At 40.4% G+C, this 10,000-nt stretch overlaps 1 protein-coding gene across 1 annotated transcript in view; it reads left to right on the top strand.

The window, feature by feature from the left end:
* The window catches only part of LOC143298051 (uncharacterized), a 22,743-nt gene extending 15,072 nt beyond the window's left edge, over positions 1-7,671 (top strand). The window contains exons 4-7 of the mRNA XM_076610717.1: positions 115-174; positions 4,677-4,775; positions 5,620-5,934; positions 6,552-7,671. Coding sequence (XP_076466832.1) covers positions 115-174; positions 4,677-4,775; positions 5,620-5,934; positions 6,552-6,787 — 710 coding nt within the window. The 3' untranslated portion in view covers positions 6,788-7,671. The remainder of the gene's footprint in view (positions 1-114; positions 175-4,676; positions 4,776-5,619; positions 5,935-6,551) is intronic.
* The last annotated feature ends 2,329 nt before the right edge of the window (positions 7,672-10,000 follow it).

The raw sequence follows: 10,000 nt of genomic DNA, 5'->3' as shown, positions 1-10,000 counted from the left end.
CCATGCGCGTTATGCATATTACTAGGAACTGCATATTTATGTGTATTATGCAGAATTTTGCGTATGTTGTTACAATTTTAAGCTGGAGGCCTTGCCTTTTTCTGTGCCCTGTAGCTGCTACGAAAACTCAAACTCCGGAAAAACTCGACGTTGCTGATTCAAGCACTGCAGGCGGTGAGTATGTCTTTAGAAGTACTTTGTACATGTATTCCATAGTTTGACAGGGTTTTTTTGTTGTTTGTTTTTGTTTTGTTTTGCTGCTGCTCCATCATCTGCACCGTTTCAGTGGCATTACTCCCACGCCGCTCATTTAGATTCCCCCATACACGGCCACACCCTTTTCGTCCGTCACAGTTCCAGCGTCGCAGGCCGCAAGGAACCATCGATGTTAGGTCGCCAGGAGGCAACACACCAGAGAAGACCCTGCACTGCTGCCGAGTCACTTCGGTGGTGTTCAGTGGTGCCTGTTCTGGTTCAACGTACTTAGGACACCACCTACTAAGCGACCCCCTGCTAACGACAATAATGGCTTAGTCGCGGAGCCAGACTGAGTGAGCGTCCCTCCTAGAGTGGAGACCGCCACCACGTCCCTCAAACAACAGCCACCCATGAATCTGCCGACACTGGAGACATTGACAGGACTCACCCCAAGCACAGACGTGGAGGGGTTAGTTTCATAGATTATATTCAATGATGACGATGACCATGATTGCTGTTGTCAGCTACGATATCAGCAAAAGAGCCAGTAGCAATAATAGTGGTAGCGTGTCCTGCAGCAACAGTAGCAACTGAAGTATTTGAATACGATTTTTGTAATAACTAATATGCCCTGGCGTATATCGACAAACGCGTTTCAGAACCAAAGTTATGTCTGTATATGACAGTGGTGATAATACTGGTGATGATCATATGAATATGACGGTTTGTGTATGTGATTACGATAAGGATAAAAAAAAAGTGTTTGAAGCGGTTTCTATGTGGATTTCTTTGAACACACACACACACACACACACACACACACACACACACACACACACACACACACACACACACACACACACACACACACACACACACATACATACATACATACATACATACATACATATATACATATGTGTATATATATATATATATATATATATGAGATCCGTTCTCTGATAATCATATGTCATATTTTCAAAGGAAGACAAAATATTAATAATGGTAGAATAATCAAGTTGTCTACACATTGAAGACAAGTGACTTTACTACTGGGAGTGCTGTCAATCGTGAGGGAGATTGTCATTACATCCAGTTTTGGTTGATGTCATGATAGTGTTGCCTACTTGTGAAGGAGATAATTTTGTATGGCTTGGCTCGGTTACTGTCGTCTGGTCTGAACTCGATTCGTGGAGAAAGTTGTGAACGTGCTTTACATTAGGCGCTGATTTGAATATTCGTTCACGATTTCATGGATTGGTAAATGCACACAAATTATTGTCATTCTGTTCTGGGCGCAGGGAGGAGTGAGATAGACCTGACCTTGGGGTACTAAGTGTCGTTGGACATTTGACATTTTGGTCAGAGACAATGTATGTCAAGGGTGTTGGGTCGTCAAGCTTGAGAAAGGCTTGTCTTGAAGTCGTGGTAAGTTCAGTTTTCTCCTCGAGTTTGATAATGTTAAGATCGTTGCAGTCGTTTCTGCGGATTTTTTTTTTTAATATAAATTTCGGATTTTTCTTCTATATCAACTTTTGAGAACACAGGTTAGTTAAGATTAGAATCTGACAGTGTGAAAGTACATGTAAGTACACTATTGTTGGGCTCTGAGGATATTGCAGGATCCTCGGCGCCTGTTTTGATATCAAGTAATTTGGCGTTCACAGTGTTAGGGTCATCAATCTGTAAGGCGCCCAACAAGGAATAACCTGAAGCATTGAATGAAGCGACCAACTTGAAGAAACCAAGTGACTTTCTAATCCCAAGATCTGTGGATATTCTTAAAGCACAACCTGAAAGAAGAAGGAGTTATGGGATTTTGTGATTGTGTCCCCCTGAGGTGAATCCTTGGAGGGGAAATGTGGACACATATATTCATTTTTCTTTGAACTGTGTTTCTGTTGAAACTACTAAAACTCTTATTTCTGCTTTTGTACTGTCACGAATCGATTATTGTAATTCTCTTCTCATAGGCTGTCCACATAATGTTTTTGAGCGAACTTCAAAACAATGCTGCCCGTCTGACTCGCAGAGTCCCACGTACTGATCACATTTCTCCTCACCTCCACACTTTACATTTGCTCCCCATTGAAGCGAGACTTAAATACAATGTTGCATTCTCTGCTATTCTGCTTTCCACTCCTCGGGACCTACCTATCATTCTGACCTTATCAGTGTTTGCACTCCCGCAAGAAATCTCCGCTCTTCCTCTGACTGTTACCTTTTGAAACTACCTCGTGTCAATACAAGAACCTATGGTGAACGTTCTTTCTTCTTTGCTGCTCTTCATATCTGGAACAACCTTCCTCATCATATCCGTACATCTGATTCTATTTCTGCCTTTCGCTTATCACCAAACACTCATCTTTTTCAAACCTATCTATAAGCACCTTCGGCTTCCTTGTTCTCCAACACCACCCATGTCAGCTCACTTTGGATGTACGTAGAGTGGAAAAGGGAGTGTGTGTGTGTGTGTGTGTGTGTGTGTGTGTGTGTGTGTGTGGAGGGGTGGGGGGGTGAGAGAGAGTGGCCATGAATGTTTTATGTAAATGTAATTTTTTTCTCTCATGTAAAGCGCCCTGAGCTATTAGAAAGAAAAACGTACATTCCTCTTCTTCTTCTTCTTATTGTTGTTGTTGTTGTTGTTGTTGTTGTTGTTGTTGTTGTTATGATGATGATGGTGATGATGATGATGATGATGATGATGATATAAGAAAGGTGTTTTTCATCTTGTCATTTTGTTTCTCCCTGTGATGGAATGAAGTCAGATTGCGAGCGTTGTGTGCGAGTCTACACGTCGTGTGAGCTTGAGTTGAGTTACAGTGAGTTGAGTTACAGTGGCAGTGTGACAGAGATCATGTCCGTCATATCTGCGGTGATGTCACCTTCGAAAATATTGTATAGAGGGGTGTTGGGGGAGGGGGGGAGTGGAGGGTCTGAGTGTGTTCCCTGAATTACCCCCTTTAGAGTTTTGAATTACATTTGAAACAATGTGGTGATTTTTACTTACATTTTAGCATTTGGTTGTTATTGGTTTTTTTTTTTTTTTTTTGTTTTTTTTTTGGTTTTGTTGTTTTTGTTGTTTTACCAAATACACCTGCATTTTATTCCTGTCCCCTTTATCTCAAGTAAAATATATCATGCCGTTCACTGTGTAACACTTTTGGAAATATGTAAAATAGCCATACAGTCGAAAATTTTTAATTTTTAAAAATTTGTTTGGTTATTTGGTTGTTTTATTATCACACCCACCAGCACTTTTCAAAGCCAAAGTTGGCAGTTGTTCTCTCATCTTTTTTTTTTCGAAATCCGATTTGATCCTTGATCAAAAATGTGATTGTTCTCCACATATTCATTCATTCAATCATTAGCCATTGGGATAAGACGATAGACCGAGGTCCTGTGTATAACACGTATTTAACGTACGTTGTAGAACCCACGGCAACAAAGCTGTTGTCCCTGGCAAACTTCTGTAGAAAAATCCACTTTGATAGGAAAACAAATACACATGCAGGCCTGGTGCTGCACTGTAGCGAAACGCTCTCATCAAGTGAGATAGCCGGGATTGATACAGAGAAACTTGTAACGAAAAAGAGTAATACAACACAGAATACTACAAATGCTTGTTTTCATGATCGTGCAGAATAGTTACCAAACATAACAGTCAGTTCAATCCATCCATTTAGATATACTGGGTATGCGATTTTTTTTACAAAGGGTTATTGACAGCCGCTTTCCAACTATCTGGACACACACTTGCGTATATTACATCAGTTATCTTTTGCACGATAGGTAAGATAAATTGGAAGACTGCTAATCTTTTGCACGATAGGTAAGATAAATTGGAAGACTGCTAATCTTTTGCACAATAGGTAAGATGAATTGGAAGACTGCTAATCTTTTGCACGATAGGTAAGATAAATTGGAAGACTGCTAATCTTTTGCACGATAGGTAAGATAAATTGGAAGACTGCTAATCTTTTGCACGATAGGTAAGATAAATTGGAAGACTGCTTTGGATTACTTCATAATTATCATGTCCCTTTCCAGTGATTATTTGCACAAAGACACGCGACTTCCTCATTTCTCATGCGCACGCTGTTGCTTATGAAAAGCAGATTTTGTTTTCATGTATTTGTTCCCAAAGCTTTAATGATGAATATAGTTTCTGACGGGTATTGATTCCAAATGTGACTTTTGCCCGTCAGTTTATTTCACTAGGTGTCTAAACAATCTTCCATTATTGTTATATTTTCATTGTGAAGTGTTTTGGTCTTCTAAGTCCATTGAATGAATAGTTTCAATTATTGTTGAAACTGACAAGGAGGACTTATGTGAGGATAAACGTTCATCGATAGGATTTCCTGTCTAAGGAAATGCAATGTGTGTGTGTGTGTGTGTGTGTGTGTGTGTGTGTGTGTGTGTGTGTGTGTGTGTGTGTGTGTGTGTGTGTGTGTGTGCGCGCGCGTTTACAGAGAGTATCGGTGTTTCAAGCACCCTGTTCATCGTCGCTGTCGTCGCATTGGTCATCATGATAGTGATCTGCTGTGTGCTGGGCTGGGTCTTCTTCAAACGTAATCTCTCTCTGTTTGTCTGTCTGTCTGTCTGTCTGTGTCTGTGTCTGTGTCTGTGTCTGTGTCTGTCTCTCTCTCTCTCTCTCTCTCTCTCTCTCATGTTTTTCTCTTCTTTTTTTTTCTGTGAATCGCTCCTTATATGTTTCTCTTTGTTTGTCAGTCTGTCTGTTCATTTGTCTGTTTCTTGTGTGTGTGTATGTGTGTGTGTGTGTGTGTGTGTGTGTGTGTGTGTGTGTGTGTGTGTGTGTGTGTGTGTGAAGCGTGGCCGGGCTCGAGTAATGTGTGTGCCTATGCATGTATGCATGTGTGCGTCTGTGTGTGTGTGTGTGTGTGTGTGTGTGTCTGTGTGTCTGTGTGTCTGTGTGTGTCTGTGTGTGTCTGTGTCTGTGTGTGTGTCTGTGTGTGTGTCTGTGTGCGTGTGTTCGTGCTTGTATGAGGCGTGGGTGCGCTCACCTGATGTGTGTGTGTGTGTGTGTGTGTGTGTGTGTGTGTGTGTGTGTGTGTGTGTGTGCACTATCGTTGGTGACAACAATTAACGTAGTCCAGTTCCAGTAGAAGCTAGGAACATACCAGTAACTTTTCTTCTCCCCTTCCACTTGCTCCCTACCACACGTCTCCCTTCCCACTCCATTCTCTCACTCGCACCTTTCCAACATCCTTCCATTCACCCCTCTTTCACCCTGCCACCTACTCCCTTCATTGCTACCCACTCCCACACCCCCCCACTCACACATCCTACTTGCCTCTTCCCCATAACCAATCCAACCACCCCATCTCGCCGATCCCTTTCCTATTTGCCCCTTCAGCATACCCCTCCCATCACCTGGTTACCAATGGTTTACAGAGAAGAGCCGGAAGCGGAAATCAACTGGCGACCCGGACAACAACTCTCTCCGGAGCGCGGTCACGGACAAAAGCTTCTACTACACCACGCAGGCTGCGCTGGGACTGGGACAAGGGTGGAGAGGAGGGACGGGGATGGAGATGGGGGTGATGGGAGGGATGGGGGGCATGGGCACGCTGTCCCATCACACCCACACCTCCCCTGCCCCCAGCATGGCGGCGCCCGACGTTCCTGGCGGGGGACAGCGGCTGGTGATGAACTACCAGCAGCCCTTCAACACTCTGCCGGCCACAAACCTCACCCTGGACAGGAAAGGTACAACCACCACCAACTCCATGGTGATCGAAATGAAGAGTATTATAGTACCTACAATGAAGACGATGATGGAAGCTAACTAACTAACAAACTAACTAACAAACTAACTAACTAACTAACTAACTAACTAACTAACTAACTAACTAACTAACTAACTAACTAACTAACTAACTAACTAACTAACTAACTAACTAACTGACTCTTCCTTGTCTTCAGTTTTTCCAGTTTTAGTGTTTTGCATGGGTGTGAATGACTGGTGCGAAAGCGCTTTGACTTATCTCTGCACAAGATTCAGCGCTATATAAATACCATTATTATCATTAAGTAACTAACTAACTAATCACTCACTCACTCACTCAATAACTCACTCATTCACTCCAGAACCGATCAACCAACAGCCTTACAGACTTACTAACTAGCTAGCCATTAATAGGTCTGTCAATCCGTGCATCTATGGATGCATCCACACTTCCATCCATGCAGTCAGCTGCCCATCCATCCGCCTAAACTCCCATCTACCCAGTCTAATATCATCATCTTAGATGAACAGACTATAAATAAATAAACGAACGAATCCCATCTACCCACTCATCCATCAATTTCACTTTTTCCCGCAGACGTCAGACGGCTGTCCGAGAACGCAGTGCAGTACCAGGAACCCTGGGGCGCCATTACACAGTCCAGAGCCCCGCCTCACGCCACCTCCACCCTCACCCGCCCACCCAACCCCTACCTGGTCAAGATTCCAGACGTCAGCACCACCACACCCCCGGGGGAGGACACAGACCCCATTGCCCCTCCCACACAGGAGATTGGCCCGGCGTCCATCGAGGACAGTGCCTTCAGTGAATGAACAGGCTGAAAAGGTTCTTTTGCAGTGTTAGTAGCCTCAATTCCGGGATATGTTTGACACTAACTTTCGTGCTCTACTTTTTGTAGTGTGGTGTGAGAGAGAAAATGCCACGCCACGTGTAATCCACCCTTTGAGAAAAACACTTATGTCATGGTTCACGAACCAACTCTTTTCGATGAATGATGATTGCACGTCTACTGATTACTGCACGGAACAAACAGACGGAGCATCTCAGATCGGTGCGGACTGAATGAGCATGTCTCCGTACATGAACATTTCGACATCACACGATGGCTGCACAAGACTGTAATGACTGAATCTGTATAGACATTTAATGAACAAAATCGTGAAAATCGGTCTCAGCTTCTATTCACGGTTACTATGCACAAAAATTGCCTTCAAAACAGTCCCGGATTTTGGAAAAGAAACAGTTTTTCGTAAAAAGATTTTTTTTTTCTCCTCTGTCATTCAAACATTTGGTTTTTTATGTCAGGTTCTCTTGTCCTTTTAAACCAAAGACCATAATTAATTCCAACATGGATATCTAGTTAAATAGAACAGGTTAGGTTAATTTGGAGTGGAATTCAGTGTGAATATATATATATATATATATATATTTTTTTTTTTTTTTTTTTAATTTTATTATTATTATTACTTTAAAAAAAAAATTATTTATTTATTTTTTTTAATCTTTGGCCGACAACCCTTGACAACCCAAAGAAAGGATAACGTAATCATCTGCTATGAAAGATTGGAGAGTAGTTGTTTTTTTTACTCCTTTTTTTGTTTGTATGTTTCTCTTCTCTGAAGCTGCAGCGTTCTTTATGTTTCTCCTGGACCAGCCCATTTGGATTTGTATGATTTCATTCTGGTGAGGTTAAAAATTTTTTTTTAAAAAGACAAAAAAAAAAAAAAAAAAGAAAAGAAAAAAGAAGATGGAATTTCTGTTTGCCTGTCCTCGGAAGATGTTCCACTGTGATGGTGATGGTGATGCTGCTGCTGCTGACTTTATTATTATTATTATTATTATTATTATTATTATTATTATTATTATGATCTTCATCATCATCTTCAACACCATCATCATTCATCATCGTTTTTATTACTCATTGAATTGATATGTAATATTATATCAGCAATCTACGTTTGTTTGTTTTTTTTGTTTTTTTGTTTTTATTTTATTTTATTTTATTTTTTTAGTTTTACGATCACTTTATAAATATTTGTAAAAGTATATTGTTTGTACAGAATGAAGTTAAGGAATATGTCATTATTCAGTTATTGCTTTTTTGTCTGGTCCTTGAACGTTTCACCAATAGTTATATGAAACTGGCAATGACATGTTAAAAAAACGAAAACATATTTTGTTGATGCAATTCCAGAAACAAGCCTCCAGACGTACAAAAAAAGACCATCTTGACCTTCAACATATTATGTTGTATCATCCGAATCCGAGTAAAATTTTATTGGCGTTACGCATCGAGTGATAATTCTGGTTAATTAAATTGAATAGATTTGTTTAACTTAATTGAGCTTCAGCTTAATTTATCTGGTGTTTATTGTGTGTAGGAAAACGTAAAAAACCAAGTATTTTTTTCCCGCATTATTACCGACAGGAAAGATGAAGTAATTGGCGTAGATACCATTTGTTTGTGCTTACATTTAACCCTCAACACAAGGAGCATTGCTTTTTGCTTGTGTATTATTTTATATTGAGTTCGTCCGATACTTTTCCGTTTGTACTTTGTGGAAACTTCCTTGTTTGAAATATGTCTGTATTTTCATGTTTATGTCGTGTAATATGTCTGTATTTTCATGTTTATGTCGTGTAATATGTCTGTATTTTCATGTTTATGTCGTGTAATATGTCTGTATTTTCATGTTTATGTCGTGTAATATGTCTGCATTTTCATGTTTATGTCGTGTAATATGTCTGCATTTTCATGTTTATGTCGTGTAATATGTCTGTATTTTCATGTTTATGTCGTGTAATATGTCTGTATTTTCATGTTTATGTCGTGTAATATGTCTGCTATTTTCATGTTTATGTCGTGTAATATGTCTGTATTTTCATGTTTATGTCGTGTAATATGTCTGTATTTTCATGTTTATGTCGTGTAATATGTCTGTATTTTCATGTTTATGTCGTGTAATATGTCTGCATTTTCATGTTTATGTCGTGTAATATGTCTGCATTTTCATGTTTATGTCGTGTAATATGTCTGCATTTTCATGTTTATGTCGTGTAATAAGTCTGCATTTTCATGTTTATGTCGTGTAATATGTCTGCATTTTCATGTTTATGTCGTGTAATATGTCTGCATTTTCATGTTTATGTCGTGTAATATGTCTGTATTTTCATGTTTATGTCGTGTAATATGTCTGCATTTTCATGTTTATGTCGTGTAATTACGGAGTGCTGGCCTTGTGGTAACGCGTCCGGGCAGGCAGCGAGAAAAAAAAGTATAAAAAAGTACATAGGTTTTTGAAGGAAACCAGCATTTAATATTTTTGGTACGAATGTTATGGAAGTCAATGTTTAATCTCATTAAGCTTGTTGTTTGTTTGAATCTATTTTCGTTGTGGGTTCTATGTTTGTGCCAACAACTTCACCGTGGAGTTTGGTTCAAAGTTTCAACATGTTATTTTAGGCTATAGTTTGTTTGAGTCTATAGTTTCACTTGTGTTATGTTTGTTTCTGCATTTGTTTGAATTTCATTTTGTGTATTCTGCCTGGTTTCAAATTGGCTTGTTTTGCCATTGTCTGAAATTCCGTCACAGTGGTTAGAGCGTTGAACTTTCATTCTGAGGGTTCCGGGTCCGAGTCCCAATCACGGCGCTTGGTGGGTAAAGGGTGGAACATTTTCAGATCTCACAGGTCAACAGATGTTTAGTGCCTGGACCCCTTGATGTGCATAAATGTTCAGAAGATCTAATCCGCACGTTAAAGATCCCGTAATCCATGTCGGTGTTCGGAGAGTTATGGAAACAAGAACGTGCCGGCATGCACCTCCCCCAAAACGGCGTATGGCAGCCTACATGGCGTAAAACAGTCATGTCACGTAAAAGCCCCCTCGTGTATAGGAATCAACTTGGGAGACACAGCCCACGAACAGAGAGGAACAAGTCTGGCTGGGCCTTTAGTTTCACTGTGCTGTTTGCTTGTCTGGGTCCACAGTTTTACCCTGGGTCTTTTGTTTCGTCTTACAGTTT

The sequence above is a fragment of the Babylonia areolata genome, chromosome 23 (genome assembly GCF_041734735.1).
Source record: "Babylonia areolata isolate BAREFJ2019XMU chromosome 23, ASM4173473v1, whole genome shotgun sequence".
Classification (NCBI taxonomy): Eukaryota; Metazoa; Mollusca; class Gastropoda; order Neogastropoda; family Buccinidae; genus Babylonia; species Babylonia areolata.
This window is presented reverse-complemented; position numbering and strand designations above follow the sequence as displayed.